Source organism: Nelumbo nucifera, chromosome 4 (genome assembly GCF_055504915.1).
Source record: "Nelumbo nucifera cultivar China Antique chromosome 4, China Antique-T2T, whole genome shotgun sequence".
NCBI classification, from domain to species: domain Eukaryota; kingdom Viridiplantae; phylum Streptophyta; class Magnoliopsida; order Proteales; family Nelumbonaceae; genus Nelumbo; species Nelumbo nucifera.
This window is the reverse complement of record NC_142652.1, coordinates 82,486,363-82,510,908: the sequence shown is the minus strand read 5'-3', so window position 1 is coordinate 82,510,908 and position 24,546 is coordinate 82,486,363. Positions and strand designations below refer to the sequence as shown.

At 38.2% G+C, this 24,546-nt stretch overlaps 2 protein-coding genes and 1 pseudogene across 7 annotated transcripts; 2 read left to right on the top strand and 1 right to left on the bottom strand.

Annotated features, from left to right (window-relative positions):
• The first annotated feature begins 539 nt into the window (after positions 1–539).
• Positions 540–4,707, top strand: LOC104606154 (T-box protein). Of its 6 annotated transcripts, none has more exons than XM_010271224.3 (8): positions 540–2,494; positions 2,611–2,688; positions 2,800–2,942; positions 3,139–3,209; positions 3,394–3,489; positions 3,782–3,874; positions 4,118–4,213; positions 4,344–4,707. In XM_010271224.3, the coding sequence occupies exons 1-7, from the start codon at positions 2,000–2,002 to the stop codon at positions 4,198–4,200; spliced, it is 1,059 nt and encodes a 352-aa protein (XP_010269526.1). In that variant the 5' UTR covers positions 540–1,999; the 3' UTR covers positions 4,201–4,213; positions 4,344–4,707. The 6 variants fall into 6 exon arrangements, 4 of the variants coding, with proteins under 4 accessions (XP_010269526.1, XP_088759266.1, XP_088759268.1 ...); XR_016085506.1 differs by having other exon boundaries at positions 543–2,494; positions 3,394–3,524; XR_016085505.1 differs by having other exon boundaries at positions 645–2,494; positions 2,611–2,700; positions 3,394–3,524.
• A 4,836-nt stretch (positions 4,708–9,543) lies between these two features.
• Positions 9,544–10,569, bottom strand: LOC104606238 (small heat shock protein, chloroplastic-like; annotated as a pseudogene).
• A 1,215-nt stretch (positions 10,570–11,784) lies between these two features.
• On the top strand, positions 11,785–24,081 carry LOC104606156 (Phospholipid/glycerol acyltransferase family protein). Its single transcript, XM_010271227.3, is given in 8 exon segments — positions 11,785–12,227; positions 12,918–13,036; positions 13,150–13,215; positions 13,465–13,662; positions 22,070–22,188; positions 22,820–22,925; positions 23,326–23,859; positions 23,861–24,081. Coding segments are annotated over 8 exon segments (1,407 nt in total). The 5' UTR covers positions 11,785–12,004; the 3' UTR covers positions 23,903–24,081.
• Positions 24,082–24,546: the final 465 nt, after the last annotated feature.

The window sequence follows — 24,546 nt, the reverse complement described above, 5'->3', positions numbered from 1 at the left end:
CAAGGTGGTTGACCGACCTGAGATGCTTGTAGTCACCCTATGCATGATCGACCATTCTTGTTACAGGTGAGAGTGCTTTAGTTGCTATTTCAAATTTAATTTCTTTTGGTCTTGGGCTGTGAACAGAGGCTTTTGGTGACATTCATGGAGATTAAGAGGTGCATGTTGTGTTCCTCCTTGAATCGATGGAGTTTGGATGAGAGATTGCGTGCTGCATTCCTCCTCTTCAGACTCCATAAAATGGGATAGAAAAACAGGGTAGAGAGGTCGACGGGAGAGAGGATAACATGTCGACAAGGATATTTTAGTGAAAATAGATATAAACTAATTTGCAAAAGGATAAAATAAGTATTTGGGAAAATTTGATTCATCGGGAGGCTTTTGCTAAATTGAAACTATATAGGGGAGGGTTTTATAATTGTTAAAAACTTCATGAGAGGTTTTTGTATTTTATCCTATTTTTATTATTGTTTTACACCATCCTATTGTTTCTAACAATTGACATCGGCGTTAAGTGTTTAAGGAAAGGATGAAACGTCACAAATGCTCAAAACAGGGGGACCACCTCTCCAGCTAACGAATGGATGTTTTGAGTCGAGGGAAAGCTTTAATGACAGTAGATCAACATTGGTTGAGGTCCGATGGGGTAGAGTAGATGGCCGCCTGAGAGAGAAGATCAATTGCCTGTTTTGCCGAGGACAACAAACCAGTGAAGCGAGTGGAAACAGAGGTGCTGCAAAGATTAGATAGGCGGCCAAAGAGGGAAGGAAAATGCTGGTTCTTTACCACTGCTAGAGAGCCTCGTTTATGTCCAAGAAGACGGCGAACTGAGGTGGTGCAACAATGGATCATGGAACCAATAAGTAAAACAGAGAGAGAGTGGAAGCTGAGGGAGAGAGAGAAGGAGAAAATGAGAGATAGAAACGGTGAGACTGATGGAAAATTTGGTAAAACAAAGAGAGAGAGAATGGAAGTCGAGGGAGAGAGAAGGAGAAAATGAGAGATAGAAAGGGGGAGATCGATGGAAAGATAGGGGAGGAAGAAAAGCTATCGCTACTATGAATTGCAGCGGCGGGTGGAGCAGAGGGCAGACCGAGGAGGAGAGGAAGAAGAAGAAGAGAAGAAAGGAAAGAATATATATATATACATATACATATACAGAAAAAGAGAGAGAAGAGCGATGCAGTGGAGGGAGGTTACTACCGCTGGTTCGCCGCTTGCATCGAGTGGAAAAGATGAACAGTGACTGGTTGATTTGATTTCGGTAGTTCCCAATTAGGTTAAACCAAAAATTTGTGTTGGCTTTTATAACCAGCTTGTCCCTCCTCTCCATCTCCCTCTTTCTGTCATTCAGGCGACACATCGACAACCTTAGCGCGAGAGCGAGCAGCAACGGCAACGGCACACATGAACCCGCCGACACCGCATTCGATGTCTTCGCCGCATACACCTTGTGCCATCCTTGCACAATCATGCACTTCTGTAAAGAGTATATCTCAGATCTAAGATTCCATCTATCTAGCAAGGGGGTTTCTATTGAGTGTCACTCAGATATGAGATCTGAATTTCTCAGATCTAAAAGGAACCACAGTTTCGTCTACTTGAATTTTAGGGAGGTTGTCGTGGCCCAATTGGCTCGGAGGTTGTCGTGCGCTGGTGGTGTAGCACCATCATCGACGACAATTGCAGTGATTACAGAAACACCGACATCCTCTCCCATAAAGACGAATAGTGTAATATTGTGTATAAAAAAAAATATATCTCAGTGGTGTTATATGTGTACGGATTTCGACGGAATATTAATGGATGCTAATGGTAAGATAGAATTAGTCAGGTGTAGATTAGTCAATTTACCCTTATGGATCGAATCGAAGTCGACCCGGTTCGAGCCTTGTCTGCCGAGCTCGTCTCCACCCGTAGCCGTGGAAATTTACTGCCGGCGAAAGATCATTCTGCGCCACAGTGGCAGTAAACAAATCGATCCAGAGAGAAGCCTTAGATGGGGAAATACTCTCTCTGCTTTAAATTCACTTTAGTACTATCCCTCTCTCTCGCTGTTTCGTCGACTTCATCTTTGCCATTTCTTCGTCGAACCCACTCGTCTTCACCCTTTTCGATCAAAGTCTCTTCATCCCCTCCTAAAGCATCTGCTTCGGACCTTCTCTCTCTTCTTGGAAGCAGGGAACAAGCTTCAGCAATCAACCCTGAGGTAGCCAGGGAGCTTAGATCTTGCTTGAAGTTTCTGGTACCGTTTTCTCCGATTCTCGCCGAGAATAAATTTGAGAGATTTTCTAGCGGAACAACGTATCTTCACACCGGAGTCAAGGATGACCAGCGGAAGTTGTCAAAGACGATCTCTTGTCTGGACCGTACAGACGAGGATGGGCTCATCTGGTGGCCGCCGACGTCAATGATGGAGCTTGCTCGTATCGCCGTTGACTCCGGCGGAGATCCGGCAGCCATACACAGAGCCCTAGATCCGACGATGTTGCCCGTGAGTTTGTAACAGTGTATCATCCAGTTCACAATTATATCTTTCTAGAGTTCAAAATATAACACTTTAACACTGTAACTAAATCAGTATAGCTGCTCTTCATTCGTAATATATAGGTTCCTGATGTCGAAGGATCGGAACTGGATCAGTGCCAACTCACAAGAACCCCGTACGGTAGACGCTTCATAGACGAGGTCCGAATCACAGTAATGAACCTCTGATGGTGCCTCATTTCCAATTCTATGTTGGTTAACTGAAATTAAATTGCTGAGGTTTACCTTCGCTAAAACATTGTAATTGTGCAGGAATTGAATTCATACCTTGCCTTCCTGTTTGAAATAATTGCTGCTCGTGGCCCTTCTGTCGGATTGAACGTATCATTAGATCGCTATGACCTTTTTCATGGGCATCTCTTTCTTGCTACGGACACTGGAAGGCTTGGTATATTGTGAGTTGAAAATCGTTCTCTTATATGTAGTTATTGTGTCCATTGTGGCCTGAAAGTCTGAAACTATTTGAAAAAGAAAAGAAAGAAAAAAAAAATGATAGGAAGAGGATGAGAAAAAAAAAAGCTAAAAAGGGAAAAAAATGATTCCTTCTAAATAAGCATGATCATATGACTCGATGGTTCCAATTTGTGACAGATTCCATGCGAAAGAATATCCAGCATATGATACGGAAGTTTTCCCCTACAATATGGGTTATTGCCAAATAGGTAAACTGTTTCAGACATCTTAAATTCTCTATTTGGAAATTGGAATTTGTTGTTTTTGTTCCATTCAACTCTATATGCTACTTGTGCTATTGGATTGCTTCAATTTATAATTTTTCTTGTTATGTCTTATCTAGTAAGGAATTGCTGTTGCTCTGACCACCATGTATTTCTTTCTTTCCTTTAGGAAGTAATGTGGCGTATGACGATTCAATTAATCTGCGAAACATTCTTTGGTTGGCTCCTTTGCCAAGCAATTCCACCAAAGCTTGGTTGGCACCTGGTATGTCTCCCAGCTAGGAATTGCAAACAAAAAATGTCAGTATTTCTATTTCAGAAGTTTGATAAATCCATAGTCCATAGACTCCATACAGAAAGAAATCTTCATTTTATATCCTACAAATAAGTTAACATGGATCAGCTTCTCCTTCTATAATCTGAACTCCATGTTTCCCTTCACTTTTTCCTTTTAAATATGGTCATATTTCCTGTATGTTAGAAAGATACTATTTTGCAAAACCATTAGTTTTTGTCACAGAATATCTCTGATTTTCTTTTAATCTTCTCACTTATAGGAGTCTTGGTAGTCCTTGATGCCTCCCCAAGAGGGGTTATATATAAAGATCTAATACCAGAGTATGTCAAATTTGTGAGAACAATCTATGAAGGTTAGAAAACTTATCTTTTAATTCTTTTTCTGTTTGTTCATGGGAAATTAAACAATTTAGGTTGCCATTCATAAAGCTTGGATATTTTCAATTTACCATTCTCATAGATATATAACGACCACTTTGGGTATTGCCATGGAGAAAGGTTTCTTGCAAGAAATTGGGAACATAGATTATATATTTTCTGTTGACCTTTTACAAAAATGGATAATGTTCAGTTGATTGATTATCAGTACTGTCCAGATGATTTTGGTGAAGTTGCAGTTGATGTCAATTACTTGAATATTGGAGATTCAATTGCTGATTACAAGATTTTCATTTGCTAAAGCCCTTTTCTAAGTAAGCATTTCCTCTTTATGATGTTAATTATACCATGTCAGACATGAAATTATGATTAGAAGTTGGTGTTATTTTCTGGTAGTATATAGAATTACGTTTTATGCCTGATCTGAGAAGTACTTGTATATAGGTATGATGTTTTGCAAAGAGAAAAAGAAAGGAGGAGGGCACCAAGAAAACAGATATGATATATTATGCTGCTAACAATGTCATCTATATGCATGCTGAAAACTTCTTCAATTGATCATTGTTTAAATGGCTGGTGGAACTAAGCTTAAACAGCAGTAGAAGATGACAATGTAATCACTTAGAAATCAGTCAATATTGAACACCGACTGTTGGGACTATCACACTGTTGACAGGAAATGGACACTGTTTGAAGCAACATCTTTGGAAAACTCCAAAGCATGCATATTCACATATTCATGTTTATTATGTATTTTATCAAATTCAATACAAAACCTTGTCCAGATTTTCCTTTTCCCCTTTCAAAATTCTCTATTCATTGCCCATGTAAAATGCATCTTTAGCATGAAGCTGGAAAACCAGCCTAATGTTTTTTCACTAATCTGTTTCTTGATCTTTGGCCAAAGGTTTGGTTCATATCCAGTCCACCCTCCCAGACTCCAGGTAGCTGGGACCAACATTTGAGTAATGGCCCTTTTTATTGGCATAAAAATTTGGTTCTTGAAATCAGTTCAAACCATCTCTCATTTATTCTTATATATAGGTACTATCACATTTTATCTTTATTTATTTTCTGTTATCAAACAACTTACTCAAGCAGGACAACCAAGGCATTTCTTTCTATGTAAAAGAGTTTCTTCATCTTCTTGTCATACACTAGCATTGTGGTTTGCCACAGAAAGTACCTAATGCTATTAGTAAGTTTGTAGAGTCAACATTACCTCAAGCATAAAACCTAGCATGATTTACATATGGCAAAACTAATTCAACCTTTTTGTTTATCTCCTTGTCATCCACTAGCATGCATCATCAGGGTTCTTTCTGAAGCATCTAACATGACCTAGGTTTCTAATTTTTCTTAATCTTGGTATGTTACCATTTTCTCATCAAGCAAAAAAGCTTCTTATTCGGCTACCTTTCTCATTTCTTCACCAAAACCTTGCAATGGGACTGCTTTTGTAAATGGCCATTGGAAACTCCTAACAGAAGTAGTTCTGAGTTTCTTGACATACCTTATCTTGTATGTGGATATCTTAATTTCTTTCTACTGATCATTTCATTTCTACATTTTACTTTTTACATGGCACTTCTTTCTGCTTCTGTCCATCTTTTCTTCTTCAAGCAAACTTTAAGTTTAAACTACAATGCTTTTTCAGACTTTGATGCCCATCAGTTTGTTCTTCAACTCCTATCATTTTCATTACCTTCTTTCATCCATCAAAATGAACTTAGCCTATGTTTGTATTCGCATCTCCTATTGGGATAAATTAGGACAGTCAAGGATCCTATTGGGATAAATTTGCTATTCCAACATTATAAAAAGATCAACATTTTCTTATTGATCACGACAGTCTTGGATGCTCAGTGGAATATGGAGCACTATGTTTTAGGGGACTAAAGATGTTATAGCCAAGTCATTCTGTAGCAGATGAGTTAAATGAAAGAAAAAGGAGAAAACAGGGAAATAAGAAAGGATCTACGTATATATCAATCCATTCTTTCTATTTGGTAAATAATCCATCTCCCAAACCCAAAGATTCTTTTAGCAACACACCATCATTTATTCAGTAATATGTATCTTATATCCATCATAGCTCACAAACCTAGGTTCAAAATATCAGTGCGTTTGATGCAGGGCATATATCATGTCCTGAGAGATTGACACGTGGCACATAAAATGGCCCAGTTTCGGTGTCATTCCACTTGTGTGGGTCTGTATCTATCCTATTCATATTAATTGCCAATTTCCCTATTTAAATGTGTATAAAAATCATGTGGTTGCAAGGACCCCAATCCATTACGTGATAACTAAGGTGGTGTTTGGTACCATTGCCGATTTTTGAAAGAATTCTGCCAGTTCAAAGTCATGTAGTTTTTGTTTTTTGTTTTTTTTTTGTTTTTTTTTTTGTGATAGGAAGAATTGCTTATTTGGTTGACATTTTATTACCGTTTCTTAGAAAAATGCTGTCAATTTTTTTGTTTTGATTTATGTGAGACTCATTTTTCCAGAAAATGTCATTTTTGGCATTTGTTGTGGGGAGAAACATTTATTCCTACATGGCTTCTATTGGTATCTTTATGTCTTAAAACATGAATAAACACAAATCAAATATGTTTTTAGGATTTTGTGCAGAGTTTACTGCTCTCCTGAGGGTCCTTACCATTACATATATATTCCATCTCTTCTCAATGTTTCTCAAATATATCATGGTAGGTTTTTTTTCACACTTCAGAGTTATACATGGATTACTAAAAATTGTATTTCATATATGTTTGTACCTTATTTTTAATAACTTTTTCTTAAATTGTATTTCATATATGTTCCCCCAAGCATTAGCATTTCCATTTGTATCCTAACCATTTCACCACACCTTGTGTTTGTGTATAAAAATTTCTTCATGTGGATCTTAAAATTGTCTTAAATACTTTTTATGCATTCTAGATTAACAAGGGTCTGTTTGGTTCAGTCAGAATTGAAACCAGAATCAAAATCTATTAAAATTGAAATTGGAACAGTCTACTCCTCCCACCTGTTTGGTTCGGACAGGAATTGGAATCAGCTGGAATTGATTCTCATTCCCAAGGGAGAAGAAGGGAATGGTCATTCCCTCAAATGGAGGAATGCCATTCTACTATGAAAATGAATGGGGTTCTGATTGTGCCCAACCAAACAGTTGGACATTCTGATTCTGATTCCAAACCCCTATTCCCACTAACCAAATGGACCCTAAAACTATTTCAGGGTGGTTTTAATTTGCCATGAAACCATTAATTTGGCCATATCAAAAACCAGACCTGGTCCACTGTTCCGGAGTTCTTATCTCCAACCTTATTGTTGAATGGATTAGCCTTTGAGATCTTTTCAAGAGCAAAAAAAAATCCGGAAGTTGGGCTATCAATGTGTTGGATCAAAACCCAATCCAATATATAAGAATCCAATCAGGAGAATGATGGTTCAGCCCAGGGTCAGAATTTATAGGCACAGAGTACTGTTGAGGTAGGTGTCAGATCGGAATTGATGCCAATTCACGGGCGGGCGTTGATGCATAGAGTGTGGGTTGTTGCCATTTTGAATGTTTATAGCTCTACAGTGGAAATTAGAAATCTGCATTGGGCCTGCCCATACTTTTCCGTAAGAATTAAGGCAAAAGTGGGGGAGTCTTAAGAGTTGTGTGTGAGTGTAATAGTCACCTTCATATTAGAATTTTGCCAAGAATTTTTTATTCCGTAAATATGCTTGGCAAGTTGAACGAAGCATTACTTAGAGGACAGTGTTGTCATGAGGGATCACAATGGCGGCATTTTGGTTATCAAACTTGGACCCTGTTTTGCATGGGATGGGATTTCCTGAAAGCAAAAATTTTACAAACACATTGAGAACATGACATCCACTTGTGCATCAGGAACATCTCATGGATTCAAGGTACAAGTATGAAAGATATTCCTAATGTACAACTAGTTAAAAGGTTCAGCAGCTAAAAGGTTTGTTTTGAACGTGATCGTTTCTCAGTTTGGAAAGAGTACAAATACAAATACATACAAAATGCAAGGCTTTGCACTCTACGTATTTGCATTTATACTCCTTCCAAACTGAGCCTTAACTCCAATCCTATGTCTGGCGAAAGGAAGCTTGGCTGCAACTAAGATATCGTAGAAAACGTGTTTCTTCTCATCAAGAAGAATGAGTTATGGAAATACTTATATTGAGACATATCTGTCTCATTTCATCCTTATTGTTAAAGCAGCCCAGTTTGGTTACCTGAACGATTGTGAATGTTTTGATGCACCACCCAGTTGACTAGATGATCAAAATTAGAAAGGACTCCCAAGCTTTTCCCATGCTGAATACTTTATTTATTATTTTACGGGGTGTTTGCCAACATGTATAATTTGGTTTTAAAAAAATAAAGCCAAACTTGTTGCTAGACCTGTTCATGGGCCGGGTAGCCCAATGGGCTGGCATGGCCCATCCTTGGCTTGGACATGACTTTAGGTCTGTGGGCCTGGGCTTTTTTAGAAAGCTTGAGCCCAACTTGATAATATATATATATATGTATAAAAAAAAAAGAATATTTTTTTTCTGGTCTTAGGAATTTGCATAGTTAGTTCTATGTTATGATCTTTGTTTAGTTGAGTCTTCTCTTGTTTTCAATTAAAAAAAAAAACGATATTATCTAAAACTCACCATGACTTCTTCACATTTCTCTTAATCTCATTGTGACTTTTCAAAACCACTAAAGAGCCCTTGTCATTGAGCTTTATTGTCCAAAACTTATCTTCTATTAAGATTTCCATTAGATCACCGTCAGTAACCATTAAAAGAAGTTGTTCATTAAGCATTTAAAGTATTTTACATGACCAAACTACCCTTGAATGGCCAATCAAGCTTATTAAATGATTTTATGACAAAACTACTTCTAACATGGCCCGAACCCACACTTGGCCTGCAAATTTTAGAATTGGACCTAGGCCTAATACTTTAAGCTCGGCCTAGGCCTAATCCAACACGCATACATTTAAAATATATATTAGAAGGGCAAATTTCTTAAACTACCCCTAGGGTTTAGGAAATTGACTAACTATACCCCTACTATTTCAGTATTGTCTTAAAGTACCCCTACTGTTTCTAACAATTGTCACACAACACCCTTCCCATTAAGCTTTCGTCATAAGCCATTTATACGTGACTTCACATGTTTGATTTAATTTTAAATTATACCCAAAATACCCTTTTTGGCAAAGATCACTGTCTTCTCTACTCAAACTAGTGGCGAGTAACCTTCAAACCTCCTCTCTCTCTCTCTTTATCTATCTATCTATCTATCTATCTATCTCCCTTCGTTCTCTCTCGTTCACTTTCCTTGTTTCATACTTGCCATCATGACCATAGCCACCATTGTAGTTGCTACCACTGCCATCACCGTTGCCTCTAGACTGAACAAAGCCGCACGATCAAGATGGTTGTCGAGAAGCTTCAAGCACATCAAGGTTTCAATACAAATGCTTACCCTCCCATCTGACACAACATAGATTTTGATTCGATCCATTAGAAACGGGAAGATGACTCCGACATCGGAGCCTTTGATGGTTTTGCAAATTTGGCAAGAGTAACACCAATACAAGGAGGACTATAGAAAGGCACTCATGGATGAAACTACAACGGATGTCTGAGACTCACACACTCCAATTTTGTAATCTCTTCTTCTTTGATCAGGGAAGGCCGACGATGGTGAATCTTGCAAAGGCGGTGACTTTTCAGTTCTCTACCAGAGTTACTCCCAAAAATTAGTCGATCTTAACTTGGAAGACGTCCTTCCTGTCCTCTTCCTTCACCTTTGGAACAATAACCTTAAGAATACCATTCTTCATCTCCGCCTTAATTTGATAGATCATGTAGAGCTTTTTAGGCAAGTTGATCCTGCTATTGTACCTCTGCCAACTCTTCTCCTTGTTAGATTCTTTTTCCCCTTCTCCCTCGATGATCAAAGTATTCTACTCCACAAACACCTTCACGTTTTCCTTCCCTAGCCCTGGCATGCCCATCCTCACATACAACATTCTCATCTTCCTTCACATCCCATCCTCTTCTCGTTCCAGCTCCCATCCCCCTTGATGTAGCCAGGAATGGGTTCTCCATGAACTGGTCCATCAAATTAAACACCTGACTTAAGCTCTTGTTGGAGAGAAAGGATCAAGCACGTCTGCCAACCAAATTGAAAGAAAACATGGTGAGAAACCAAAAAGATTTACAGAGTTAATGAACCCAAGTATGAATCACAAGTCACAAGAACAAAAAACTGAATAGGATAAACAATAAGGACTAGAAGAGATTAGGAATGTAACCACAACGGCGAGAGACAAGCTAGTCAGAGCAGCAACTAACATTAACACCATGCTCGTCATCGTCATAGTTGCGCATTTGAGCATTAGTATTGAAAGAGCGCACTATGGGTGGAACAACCATGACAGAGTGGACTGGGTTGAGGAGGCTTGGAGTGGTGGCTCTCCTTAATGCAATTGTGGAAGCCATTAGAGAAGGCTAATTTTGGGTATCAAACCGGAATGGAGCCAAAGAGAGAGAGAGAGAGACTGTATTAGTGAACACCAATAGACGAGGAGGGCTACAGAAAGGCACTCATGGATGAAACTGCAATGGACTTCCGAGACTCACACACTTCAATTTTGTAATCTCTTCTTCTTTGATCAAGGAAGGCCAATGATGGTGAATCTTGCAAAGATGGTGACTTTTCAGTTGTCTCAAGCCAACCATCGATGCCTTTCTAGTGCTCAAGGGCCAACAGATCTCTGGTGCTTCTCATCTTGGAGCCAATAGATCTTCGGTGCCCCGTCACAAGGTAAGATGTCTATTAGTCAAACCCTTACGAGTAGTGCCACTCCAATAGCAGGATTGTCGATGGGATGTGCAGTAGCAATTGACTCTAGACCAATGACGTGTTGATCTGGACAATGGGAAGATGCTATGAAAGACGAGAATTGGTCCATAGTCTCCGACATCTTTAAATGAGTTTTGTTTGAAGTTCTCTCTTTCAATAAGGTGTCAAAAATTTCATTTTGAAAATTTAAAGAAGAATAATGGGCAAAATAGTCTTTTTAATCCTTTCATTAATAAACATTGATGGTAAGGAAGATTTAGTCAATTGTGAACACTTTTAGTTTTTTTAGTTTTAGACAATACTGAAACAATAATAATTAATCAATTTTCTAAACCTTAAGGGTAGTTTAAAAAAATTTCCAAATTTGATCGTATAAATACTTATTTAGACAACTTCTATTAACAGTCACTAACAATCTAACGGAAATCTTAACGGAAAGGTGAATTTTGAGCAATAAAGGAAAGGAAACGCATGAATGACCTCACCAGCTTATAGATGGTGATTTACCGTATATAATAAAACCATAATAGATAATGGATCTTTCGTGATGGGCACACACGATGTTTTGTGTATAGAGCATCCGCACCGAGCTCGGATCTGCTACTCCCCACATCTCTACCATGAGATATGACGACTGCGTATTTCCGATGTTTCCAATACATGGTGGGTAAGGATGTGAGTATCAATTGTCGATAGCAGACCCCGAATAATCCCCACCAACCCAACATCTCCTAGGTTATGACTATGTACAGTTGTACACAGTATATATCACATCATCAGTCACCAGTCACCAGTCACCAATCACCACACCAGCTAGTTCTCTCATATTTTCTTTTTGGGTGGTGCTATCGCGACGAGCATTTGTTGCGCACTTTTTATTACAAGCAGATAAACAGGACAGATACAGATATCCGACGGCGGTTGATTTGGTAATTTGGCTTCAATCAAAGAAATATTAGCTTCTTGTCGTTTAGTGAGCGTCTTCTGATCCATACTGGTCGCGCGTCACTCTGCCATTCTCCTATTTCTTTCGCTCCCCGCGGAAGGCACGGGGGTGTCCTTCAGATGTTTTACACAGGGACGACACTCTCCATAACTGTTCGAAGAATCTGCTGCAAAGTCCGAAAACCCTAAATCTGAAAATTTTGTCTTTGATTATCAAGTACTGGTCTGTTTTTATCCGACTTCAAGCAAACCTGTCGACACATCCATGGCCGGAGGCTGGATTGATCAGAGCGATCTATGGAAGGAAAAGGCCCGGGCACTGCAGATTCGGATCAGAGATCGTTTTCGCATCGCTGTCGACAAGCATAGACGTAAATCGAGGCTATCAGATGGTTATTTCTCGTCATCGGTTCAACGGTGGGTTCTACGCCTACGCAATCTTCGCACAGATTCGATGCCGGCTTCATCTCCATTCTATCGGAAGCGGGGTATGCTTCTCAGAACATCATTTCCTCTTTTGTTTTTCTTTTCGGTTTTTATTTTAGGTTAGGCAAAGAATCGAAGAAATGAAATGCTTTTTCATTTGGCCATTCCTATATATCAAGAGCTGTTTTTTTCCACTCTTTTTTTCTTTTGGTCATTTATTGTTTCAATTTTATCCATAATGATAAGAATACCATTTTACTGATTTTAGTGCATACCTTGTGACTTGAATTATGTAGAAATACTTCTAGGCTCCGGCATACCAACCCTTTTTGAGGTTTAATTGTACTAAGTATTTTTATTTAATCGAATTGTTCATTTGCGGGCAATATGTAGGAGATTTAATATATGAATTCAACCTGGTTACTATCTCCTAGTTTCTAGGAACTGTTCTGGAAGTACCTGATGCGGTAAGTTTTTGCGGCACACTTTCCCTAGATAATATGGGGATACCGATAAACACTTGAACATCATTTTGCTTCTTTGGTGGAATTCTGGATTTGGACTTAGTTGATCAAGAGATTGGTTTCCGGTCTAACTTGGAGTCTGCCACTTAACGTGGCAAAGTCTTTCTCTTTGTCATGTTCTTGCAAATCCCTGAATCCCCAGATTCCGAAAATCCCTTGGCAGGTTTATTTTTTTCCATGTATTTTACCGAGCAATTAATATTGCTTGTGGGTGTCTTACAACTGCAGTTAATAAAGATTTTGATGCGGAGGAAGATTCATTCATCATCCACATGCTTCGATCTCTAGCTGTTCCAGTTATTGGAAACGTTTGTCACGTGTTTATGCATGGGCTTAATCACATACAGGTATTCGAAATGCTGCTAGATATTCATTTCCCTTTTACTTCTCTCCCCCCCCCCCCCCTCTTTTACTGCTCCTCCCACCCCTTCGAGGGCTAAATTTGGTCTCTTTATTTCAGATATATGGGGCAGAAAAACTTCATCAGGCATTATTGCAGAGACCAGAAGGCAAGCCTCTTATAACGGTATTCTGTGGACACCCTATTGCAAATATTCAATTTGCTGCATCTATGCATGTCTTTTCATTACTGAAGTTATTTGAGTTTATTATTTTGAAGCTTGTTAGATTACTATTTGCAAATTGCAACTTAGCCTGTATGGAATGATATATCTATGTATTTGCAACTTTGTATGCATCATGCTTTTGTTGTGTGGACTGTCCCTTTTTCCATTTAGGTCTTATTTTCTCAGATGTATTCAATTATTTGCTGCAGGTAAGCAATCATGTGGCTTCTGTAGATGATCCATTTGTCATTGCTTCTCTGTTGCCACCAAATGTTTTGTTGGATGCCCAGAGCTTGAGATGGACGCTCTGTGCAACTGACCGATGTTTTACCAACCCTGTGACATCCACGTTCTTCCGATGTGTCAAAGTTCTACCAGTTTCTCGTGGTGATGGGATTTATCAAAAGGTATCCTATAAATATGTATACTTCAGCATTTAGTTAATCTTTAACTTAAAAATGTTTCTCAAGGCACCCATTATTTGTCAAACCATGAAAGTTATGTGTATAGGATTATTCTAAAAGATTTGGTTTTACATTAGCTAAATAATGTAGGTTAGGATGTACACTAACCTTATGTTTGGTTTGAAAGTAGAAAAGTTTACAGCCTGTTTTGATATAGAAACTGTAAAAGAAAGAAGAAAAGAAAGAGGAGAAAAAGTTTCAGCTAAGAAAGATGGAGAAGAGAGATAGAAGAGAATGGGAGAAGCTAAGGATTAGGTCTAGCCACCCCTTTCATTAGATTATATACTAAATAAAAGAGAGTACAAAGACAAGCATGCCCTTAGTAAGTCGGCTACTTATGAGAACTTAAAAACACTCTTAACTTGAAAATAAACTAATGGGCCTAAGGCCCAATAACTTCCTAACTATGCTATGTAAATAAAAATATGTTATTATCAGCCCAAAACTCAACGCTCCCCCTCAAGTTGGGAATAAATGTCGTACATTCCCAACTTTGTGTAGATCATGCTCCATCTTGTTTCTTGCAACTCCTTTTGTAAGAACATTAGCAAGTTCAGTGTTTTAAAAGCACAAGGCACAGGGGTCAATTTGCACCTAAGGCGCAAGGCGCAAAAATACAAAAAAAAAAGCTAAAAACAATGTCAAAAAATAAAAAAATTATTAAACATAATATTACTAAAAAATATAAAGTTAAATTTTAAAATAATGTTTTAAAAAACCTATTATCTAAAATTAAAATACATAAACATAAGATGTAAAGCATATTCAATGAGAATTTAAAAATAAAATCAAACATATAAAACATTTTCAAGCATGTAAAACCACTAATCTCTTTTTTCACTCAATTCCTAATTCTACGAGCTGCCTTTGTGCGACGCCCCTCGAGGCAAGCCCAAACAAGTCCACATTAGGTCTTAATTCCTAGTTTTCACACAAAAAATAATGATTTTATAGTTTTAATTGCTTTTTAAGAAGACATTTTATTAAGATGAATGAATGAACTATATTACCAAATTGGGGGTTCTTGGAACTTCGGCGAGCGAGCGAAGCGGCCCAGCCATTATGTTCAAATAAAAGCAAAAAATTGCCAAATTTTCAAAAGGTGCATGCCTGGGCTGAGGCGCAAGGCACATCAGGCGCATGCCTAGGCGCACCAGGCGCGTACGCCTTCTGAAAGGGTTGCGCCTAGGACCTAGGCGAGGCGCATACCCTGAAATGCACCTCACCTGTGCGCCTAGGCGCGCCTTTTAAATCACTAAGCAAGTTGCAAGTCAGATGCAACATATGGTAAGCAAACTTCTCCGGTTGTCACCCTTTCCCTTATAAGTGTCTATCCACTTCTATATGTTTCGTCCTATCATGCTGAACTGGGTTGTGGGCAATGTTAATTGTTGCCTAATTGTCACAATATAGCATCATAGGTTCTTCAGCCTCAACTCCAATCTCCCCTAACAAGGAACGGATCTAGAGGAGCTTTGAAACACCATGTGACATGGCTTTGTATTTAGCTTCTGCACTTGACCTTGCCATAATTATCTGTTTCTTACTCTTCCATGAAACTAAATTACCTCCAACAAGAGTACAAACTCCTGATGTAGATCTCCTGTCATCTAGGCACCTTGCCCAATCAGCATCTATGTAAGCTTCTAACTTCAACCGTCCATGATCAGCAAACAATATGCCTTTACCTTGGTGTCCCTTCAAATAGGAAAGTATCCTGTCAATAGCCTCCCAATGTTGAACTCGTGGGGCATGCATGTATTGACTCACCACACTCACTACATAAGAGATGTCTGGTCGTGTCATACATAAGTATAGTTCACCCTCTGAAGCCTTTATCCTGTGGTTCTGATCAATAGGTGTATCAACTGCCTTTGCCCCAAGCTTTCCTGTCTCCTGTAGTAGTTCTAGAACATACTTCCTCTGTGAGATGAAGATCCCATGCTTGGACCTTGCCATTTCAATGCCAAGTACTTCATCTCCCCAAGGTCCTTAATCTCAAACTCTTTGTGCAAATTCTTCTTTAGGGTACCAATCTCACTCAAATCATTTCCTGTAACTACAATGTCATCCACATACACTATCAAAACTAACACCAGTTACCCCCTCCTCTTCACAAAAAGAGTATGATCAAATTGAGTTTGAGTATAGGCAAATACAACCAATGCACTTCTAAACCTATCAAACCTGTCGTGTGAAACATTGAGAGACAGGACACAATGGAGGTGGCAAAGTGGGTGAGATAGCTAGGTTAGACACTAGAGTAAACAAAGGAACTGGAACAGGAAGTGGTATAGATTGCTCACGTCCTCCAAAACACTCCCCCTAAGAAGAACCCCCCAAGAAAAAAGGTGTGGAATCAAAAAAGTTGACATCCACAGTAACATACCGACTCCCGAAGACTGGATCATAATAACAATACCCCTTCTAATTTCCTACATACCCGAGGAAGACACACTTCTTCGCCTTAGGATCCAACTTTGAGCGGTAAGGACCAAGAACATGGACAAAGCATACACATCCAAACACCCTTAGTGGAATATGGAATGTCTCCCCCTTAGGAAAAAGAAGGTTAAACAGAGTGCTATATCCAAGAACACGAAAAGGCCCCCGTTAATCAAGAACACTATTGTAAGAACTGCATCACCCCAAAAACGAATTGGAACTGTAGAGCTCAACATCATGCTTCTTGCTATTTCCACAATATGTTTGTTTTTCCTTTCTGCTACATCATTCTGTTGTGGAGTGTATGTACAACTGTTCTAATGGATAACTCCATGCTCCAATAGGTACGATGATAGTTTTTTTTTTTCAAAGTATTACTTGGTAATCATCCACAAACAGAAGAAAATACCGATAACCACCCATAGAGGAAACATGGTATGGTCCCCACACATTAGTATGAACAATATCATAAACAAAAGAACATCTTTTATTACTATTGATAAAAAAAAAGGACATCTTTTATTACTTGTTTTAAAGGAATGTCTATAATGCTTTCCAAGTTGACAATCCTTACTCTCCAAACTGAACAAATTGACAGACCAAACAATTTGGGAAACAAAAAACGCAAAGAAGCAAAAGACAAATGTCCTAACCCATTATGCCAAAGCATAATCTGACCCATTGACTCCAACTCAATACTCCTGCTGATATGATTACTCTGATGACTAGGAAGCGCATCAAAAAGATAGATTTCGTTCACCTTACGACCAATCCCAATTGTCCTCTTTGCTTCCAAATCCTGCAAGACAATGATCAGGAGAAAAAATCACGAAACAGTTGAAATTCTTTGTTAAGCTACTAACAAATAAAAGATTAGTGATCAATCTAGGAACATGAAGGACAGAAGGTAGGGTAATGGTATTGGTTATCCTGACAAACCCTTTCCCAACAATGGGCACATGTGATCCATCAGTTGTGAAAACTCTCTCTTTGCCAGAGCAGAGGTGGTATGAGGTGGAAATATTGGTTATAAGTTCTGAGGCTCTTGAGTCTATAATCCAGGGAGGTCCCCCTTTACCTGTAGTGGATACATAATTTGCAGTGGCATGTGAACTACCTGTGTGTGCAAACGAGGTAGAATGACTACCTCCTGATCCACCTACACCTTGTTGTCCACCTGATAAAGAGTTGGAACTGGTTGTATCCTTCTGATTCAGGAACTGCCCATATTTCTCTAATTCGGCCCTCACTATAGCTATTGCAACAGACTCTAGAGAGGCTATAGTAGGTGGCTCTGATAAATCACCAATCACTATCATATTCACATTTCCCTTATTTTTGAGTCGGCTCGGTACAAGGTGTGGGTAAAGCTTCCAACAGGTATCTCTGGTATGTTTGGGTTTATTACAGTAGTCACAGATTAGATCCCTTTTGTCCTCCTTCCTCGGTTCATTTCCACCCTTGTCCCTACTCGGCTTAGGCTTCACTGTGCTAACCATAGCTGATTGCTCAAGACCTGGGTTCCTCATCATCACATTTCTCCTACTCTCCTCTCCAGACACAAAGGCATATGCTTGAGAGAGGGTTGCATTGTCTCGGGAAAGAATATGTTGTCGTGCAATATCATACTCAAGGTTAAGTCCAACTAAAAACTCAAAAACCCTATTCTTTTCTACCAGCTTCTAATAAGTTGTTGCATCTTTGCTACTTTCCCAAACAACAGTCTCCAAATGATCTATCTCCTGTCATAAGGTTTTGAGGGCTGAAAAATAAATAGCAACAAACTTATCTCCCTGCCTAGTAGCAATCACTTGGTTTCTCAACTGATAGGCTCTAGCAACTTTTTCATTCTACGAATAGATTTCTGCTACTTCATCGGTCCATCCCAAATCTCCTTAGTTGTGTTAGCCCATAAAAGCTCTTACTTATATGGGGCAACATGGAATTACACATCCGAGTCATCACCACGTAGTTCTCCTGTACCCATCGAGAATGGTTAGTTTTAGGTTTCTTTTCCTCACCGGTGACATACCCCAATTTCCCACAAGCACCAATGGCCATCTTTGCATATTGTGACAATTCTAAGTAGTTTGTACCATCCAACTTGACTATAGTGATGGTTTCGACCCCGAAGAGGTCTCCAATACCTCCTCCCCTGGATCTCATTTCTCCTGTAAATTTGTTTTCGACTCCACAGCCCTCCATAACTTTCATAATAGATTAAGAAATCAATTTGAGATGAAAAAGAAGGCATTTATCTCCTTTAGAAACCTCAAACACACTCTTGGAACTCTAGAAGCCCCTCCCCTCCAAAGATTCCTTTTTCCATGGGAGCAAGAGAAGAAAGAGAAGAGGTTGTCGCTCCTTCTAGAGACCTCCAAAAAGGTTGGGACTTGAACCGCCCCCTTCAGAAAACCTCAAGGAACTCTAGAAAACTAGAGTGCCACTTCCTAGGTCAAAAATGAAGAGTCCTACTAAAACAGGACTTTCCCCCTTTCTCCAGTTCTTCCTGATTTTGGTGTAAAACCCTAGACCAGCTACAAGGGATTGCAATTCCACCAAAAACTGGGCTTACCTGAAGTCTTTGATCAGCCCTTTACCTTATCATGCAGTCGGCCGATCTAGGGCTGCACGATGGAGCAGCTCAAGAAATCTTTAAACTTGCTCTGATACTAAGTAGAAAAGTTTGGACAACCTGTTTTGATATAAAAACTGTAAAAGAAAGAAGAAAAGAAAGAGGAGAAAAGGTTTCAGCTAAGAAAGAGGGAGAAGAGAGATAGAAGAGAATGGGGAAAGCTCAGAATTAGGTCTGGCCGCCCCTTCCATTTGATTATATACTCATAAATAAAAGAGAGTACAAAGACAAGTATGCCCTTAGTAAGTCGGCTACTTGTGAGAACATAAAAACACTCTTAACTTAAACATAAACTAATGGGCCTAAGGCCCAATAACTCCCTAACTATGCTATGTAAATAAAAACATGTTATATCAGCCCAAAACTCAACAGTTTGAAGGAGAAGGTAGGGAAAGGAAGGGAAAGATAGGGAAACCTATACAAGGTTTGTAAAGGTTTCCCTACATTTCCCTTCCTTTCCCTACTTTTTCCTTCAAACCAAACACAGCCTAAGATTCTTCTTCCTTCCTGCTTGCCTATTTGTAAATGCCATGTTTTCTGTATCATACAATTTTTAGTTTTAGTAATGGTTAATAAACTCATATCAATTAGAAGAATGCTATAGTCATGATTTGGGAGTTCTTTGTACTACACCATATTCTGTTTTATAGTTGGAATGGGTCACAGATGGAGCTATCTTTTAGGAGAGTAGAAATTGCAGTTCTTGATGTTGACTTCAATAGGTCCCTTCTTTTTCTTATAATTCAATCAGGTTTATGATTTCTTTTTTCCATCATGATTATATTCTTCAATTTTTAGTATTTAGTTCAAAACTACAACCTTCTGTCATTGTTTTGTTGCCAGTGATGATACGGAAATTTATGAAGGGCCCCTGTAGGACACTTTTTTCTTGTATAAGTCTGTATTTTCAGATTCTTCCAGTCTTTTTATTATGTCACACTTAATTACCAAACCAATCAATCCTCAACTCCTCAAGATGCACTGCATCATGACTCCGAGGTTCAACTGCGTTATAGTCCCATTGATTTGGCAGTCTTGGCTAAAATGTTTTGGAATGAAAAAAACCATCTAGCATAAAAATAAAATAAAAGGTAGAAAAATCTATGGTCCCTTACAATTGTTGTAACAAACACTTGATCTTTAGTACAGGCATTTTAGCAAACAGGAGAGAGGTACTTGAAGCATTATCTCTTGGCATTTTCACAAAGATTTGCAAGAAAGGAAAAAAAAAAAAAAAAAAGATGCTTTCCACCAAGTGATCAAAGTCCAGGGTCCCCAACATATGGTCATATAAGAAGGGGAACTAATCTGAAAAGAATCAGAAATGAGAAACAAATGTAACAACTGTCTCACATTGACACTCAAGAAAGGGGAAAAACTGAAATCAAAGTTTCCAAATACTACTGGCAAAAATGATTATTACTTTAAAAGAAGATAGAAGTCACTTTTCATACCTTTTTTTAAGAAAGCATGCAAAAATGCTCAACCAAAAAACCATAATCTGCCATTCTAAAAAAGAGAGCGAAGAAAAGTAAAGAAAGAAAAAAGGAGAGAGAATATGTGCATATTTAGATTTTATATACATAAATTACAGTCCATATTCAATTGGAAACATTAAGGCTGCGTGTTGTGTTGTGGGGCAGAAAAAGCATGTGGTTCCTGCAAGTTGGTGGATCTATTATCCATGATGCAGCATAAAACTCATACTACTTTCCACTTTGCATACAACCCATTTTTAGAGCTGAACATCTGAACATAGAAAACAGCAAATTCAGGAATCCTTTTCCATTTTTGTGATAATTTAAATACAACAAAGGTTTTAAATTTTAGAATATTTAACCATTTCAGACCCTTGGTCGGTGATTAAGTGTTCAAAATATTGTAATTTCTTTTATTACAGAATTCTTAGTATGTTGTTGTATTTTGCGTCTTTATCTGACTGGTTTTATATTTTTAATGATATTCCAAATTTTTGGTAAAATAAATCAACAATGTCAGTGTCTTTCTCTAAAACCAAATTTTCAGTGACATTAAAAACCATGAACACAGCCTAAACAAAATAAATTTGAAAAAAAAAAGAAAAAAAAATACTTTAAAATGATTGAAAACTTAAAATACAAAATACATGACTTGCCTGAATCCATTTTTATTTATTTGAAGAATGGTTGAGTCGTGCCTTGAAAACATCATCAACTTTGTCTTCCACACATAGCTCTCTACATTTCGTTTACAAACAAAACATAACTTTTCTTGTTCAGACACTAAAAACAAATGACCCAGAGTTCTCTGTTTTTCCTATATAGTGTCACTTTTATGCTAATAAACTATTATTAATTTTTATCACTAGCCAATTGCACATTTCATTTGATTCTATGTTTCAAAAGTAGATAGACCCATCTTTGGTTTCACAGGTTGATATATGTGTTTTTATATTACATATACATATTGTAATATGAATAGTACATATTATATATAATATTTTATATTATATGAAGATAACATAAATTTTATACATAATTATATCATCATCATCATCATCATCTAAGTCTTATCCTATATAGGGACATTTACACAAATCCTTTTTCGCCATTCTGTTTTGTTTAGTGTCATATCCATCGTTATATTATTAACACAAAAGACAATTAAAGACAATTCTGAATCCATGACTTAAGAGTTTGGCAAAAGTCTATGCTGGCTGCCAACCAGCATAACCCTCCTCTTTTATCGGGGCTTGGGACCGGTGCTGCTATATATTGTATTATACTTAATATTCTACATTTAAAACATAGGCCCGGAACCCAACCCAGCCCAGGCCTGAGCTTATATTTCAGGCCCAGTCCAGTGCCACCCCTAGTCACAGGTTGAGCAACCCAACGATCAGGGTGGGGCCAGGTCATTAACTTGAATGAAATTATATTGCTCGTGGTTTTGGACAAAGCTAACATTCATTGAAAGATAACAGAATTAAGAAAGTATGAAGTAAGAAGCATATCAAGAATCAGAAAATCCCATTTTGGAAATGAGATTCTTTTACAATATATTGCTACAATATGAACTATTTACTTAATTATGGTTATCTTGGTTCTAGTTATTGTAGAATATCTTTTTCAATGTGCATTAGATATTTAGGGTAACAGATCAGGGGAATGATTCTTCATCTTAAATTTAAGGTCTTCATTATATGTATATCACCCGTTCCTGGTGTTTTTCCATGTGCATAATGTGTTCTCATGTAATAAGCCTATTACATTTCTCATTAATCTCTTTTAGGGGTTGGATATGGCCCTTGCAAAGCTAAACAAAGGGGGGTGGGTTCACATATTTCCAGAGGGAAGCCGTTCTCGTGATGGTGGAAGAACCATGGGGTCTGCCAAGAGAGGAGTCGGAAGGTAAGGATTTAGTTTTTTTCTTTTTTCAAAATGTTTATGTCAATTTATGGTTTGTGAAGAAATGTGTTAGGATTACTATATATCTACAGAAAGCTGTGGCTTGATTTCCACAAATTAGATGTGTATTATTTTGTTGGACTACATCATGAAATAGATGCCTTTGTTATTTTTTGAGGTATGTAGAGATAGCTTCTTTGCATACTGAATTGGTCCTTGTAAGAAATTTAACAAGCCTCAGCATAATCAACTTGTCAAACACACATGCACATACCCATTTGCATATATGATAGAATTTTGAGCTGCAACAGTGATCAGAATGGGAAATATTATTCAGTTTTTTCCACAAAAATGAGAACAAATGATTCTAAAAGTGGAACACAATAAGCGTAATCCCTATCATATGTATATACTATTCAGTATTCACTCCTAAGATGCTCCTAACATTTGCAGTTTCTCAAAGTTGGTGCTCAGCGATTTGGCTACCTAGGTTTTTTTCCCTGATAAAAGCTTGCATTTTGCTTAATGTCTCCTACTTTTATCCCCATTGCATCATTGTCTTTCTAATGTCTTATCTTATCCTGTTAAGCCAAAGTGATGTATTTATTCCCAAGTTTCCATTTTTTTTCTGCAGATTGGTCATGGATGCAGATAATATCCCCATGGTTGTCCCCTTTGTGCATTCAGGGATGCAAGAAATCATGCCAATTGGAGCAAGTTTCCCACGGATTGGCAAGACGGTAAAGTGTGCATATTTAATTTTTAGTACCCTTGCACTACCCACTTGAGCATACAAAACACACTTAAATTGGAAATGAAAAGAATGAAGAGGCTCTTTCCATCTTTTACCATACACAACATGACCTACAAGCATGGACTTTATTATTATCTTCCTTTTTTTCTTTAACCAGAGCCGAAGATCCTTATTTTCAAATCTAGTCTTTGCTGTTTACACTTTTGGAGCTGCAACTGCAATTATAGCAAAGAAAGGAGAAAGGTGTAAACAGTTATAGAGATTTTCAGTATTGTTTACGTATATTTCCATTGGCGATTGGGACTTGGGAGGCTCTGACACCTTTTCACATACTCCATGATTTAAATGCTCTTGGGAACTAACCTCTCCATTGCTTAAATTTGTAGGTAACGGTACTCATCGGTGATCCAATACAATTTGATGATTTGCTCCTCACAGCGGATGGTAAGCAACATGTATCAAGAGGAACATTATATGATGCCATATCCTCGAGGATTGGTCACAGGCTCTGTGAGTTGAAAGCCCAAGTTGATAAGTTAGCCCTTGAACAATCACTCCAAATTGAGGATTACACTTCACAAAATGCAGAACGTGCAAATGGAATTTTACAGCAGGTGGACTGGGAAGCATTTGGCATGACTAGTTTCATATTTACCGAAGATGGTTCCTCTTTAAGACCAGAAATCCCGACTCAACTGAATCTGAATGTTGAAGACCAAGCACCTGAAGCCATTTCGTCTGATACATGCTTCAGGATTGGGTTTTCTTACGGGGGTGGGATTGTGTCAAGGATTCGTGGTTATATGGACCCAACCGAGCTCATGGGATTTGCAGCCAGAGGTTTATTTATGAATAGTGCAAGGCTGAAGGAGAGTCCCTCAAGTGTCCAAGAAGTTGGTCCTTTGAAGGCATGGAAACAGTTTTCTGGAAGCTAACATATTCCAACAATGGAATTGCAGCTGACTTGAGCTGAGATGATCCAGTCTAGGCGAGCGGTGGCTATATTAGCCAATATGCAATTCTGTAAATTCAAAATTTTGTCGAACTAGCATGGAATAGATTAATTTTCAATCAATTTTCCTTGGCCTTTTAAACATCAACTAAACTAGAATGAAGTGGATCAAATATTATCATCGCAAAAAGACAATTCGAAGTGGATCAAATATCAGTAGTTTATACTTGTCCTTAAGAGAGCATAGTGAATTTCGCCAAGGAGCTCCGCCCCAATTTGGTTATATAACGCGAGAAATTATTTCTTTATTCAGACACATTTTAAATGCGGTGCAAAGCCTTCCACTTCCAGATGATGAGATGAGTAAAAGAACATAAAAGACGAAGTTGATATGTTAACGGAGGCCAAAATAATTGAAGGACATCTTGCTGGCATTCCTAATCTTATACATATACTGGGGCCGGGCCTTTAGCATGGTTATGAAACAGGACACTCTTTTCATTGGAGTGTTAGAAGAAAAGGGGAAGAAGGTTATGAAACAGAATACTGTTCAATTTTTGAAGCTCCTCCACTGTTCACCCTCCCTCCCGTTCAACTATCAACTGTAACCGGATGTTCACATGTCTGATTTCATAACCCTTCTTGCCCTTTCCTT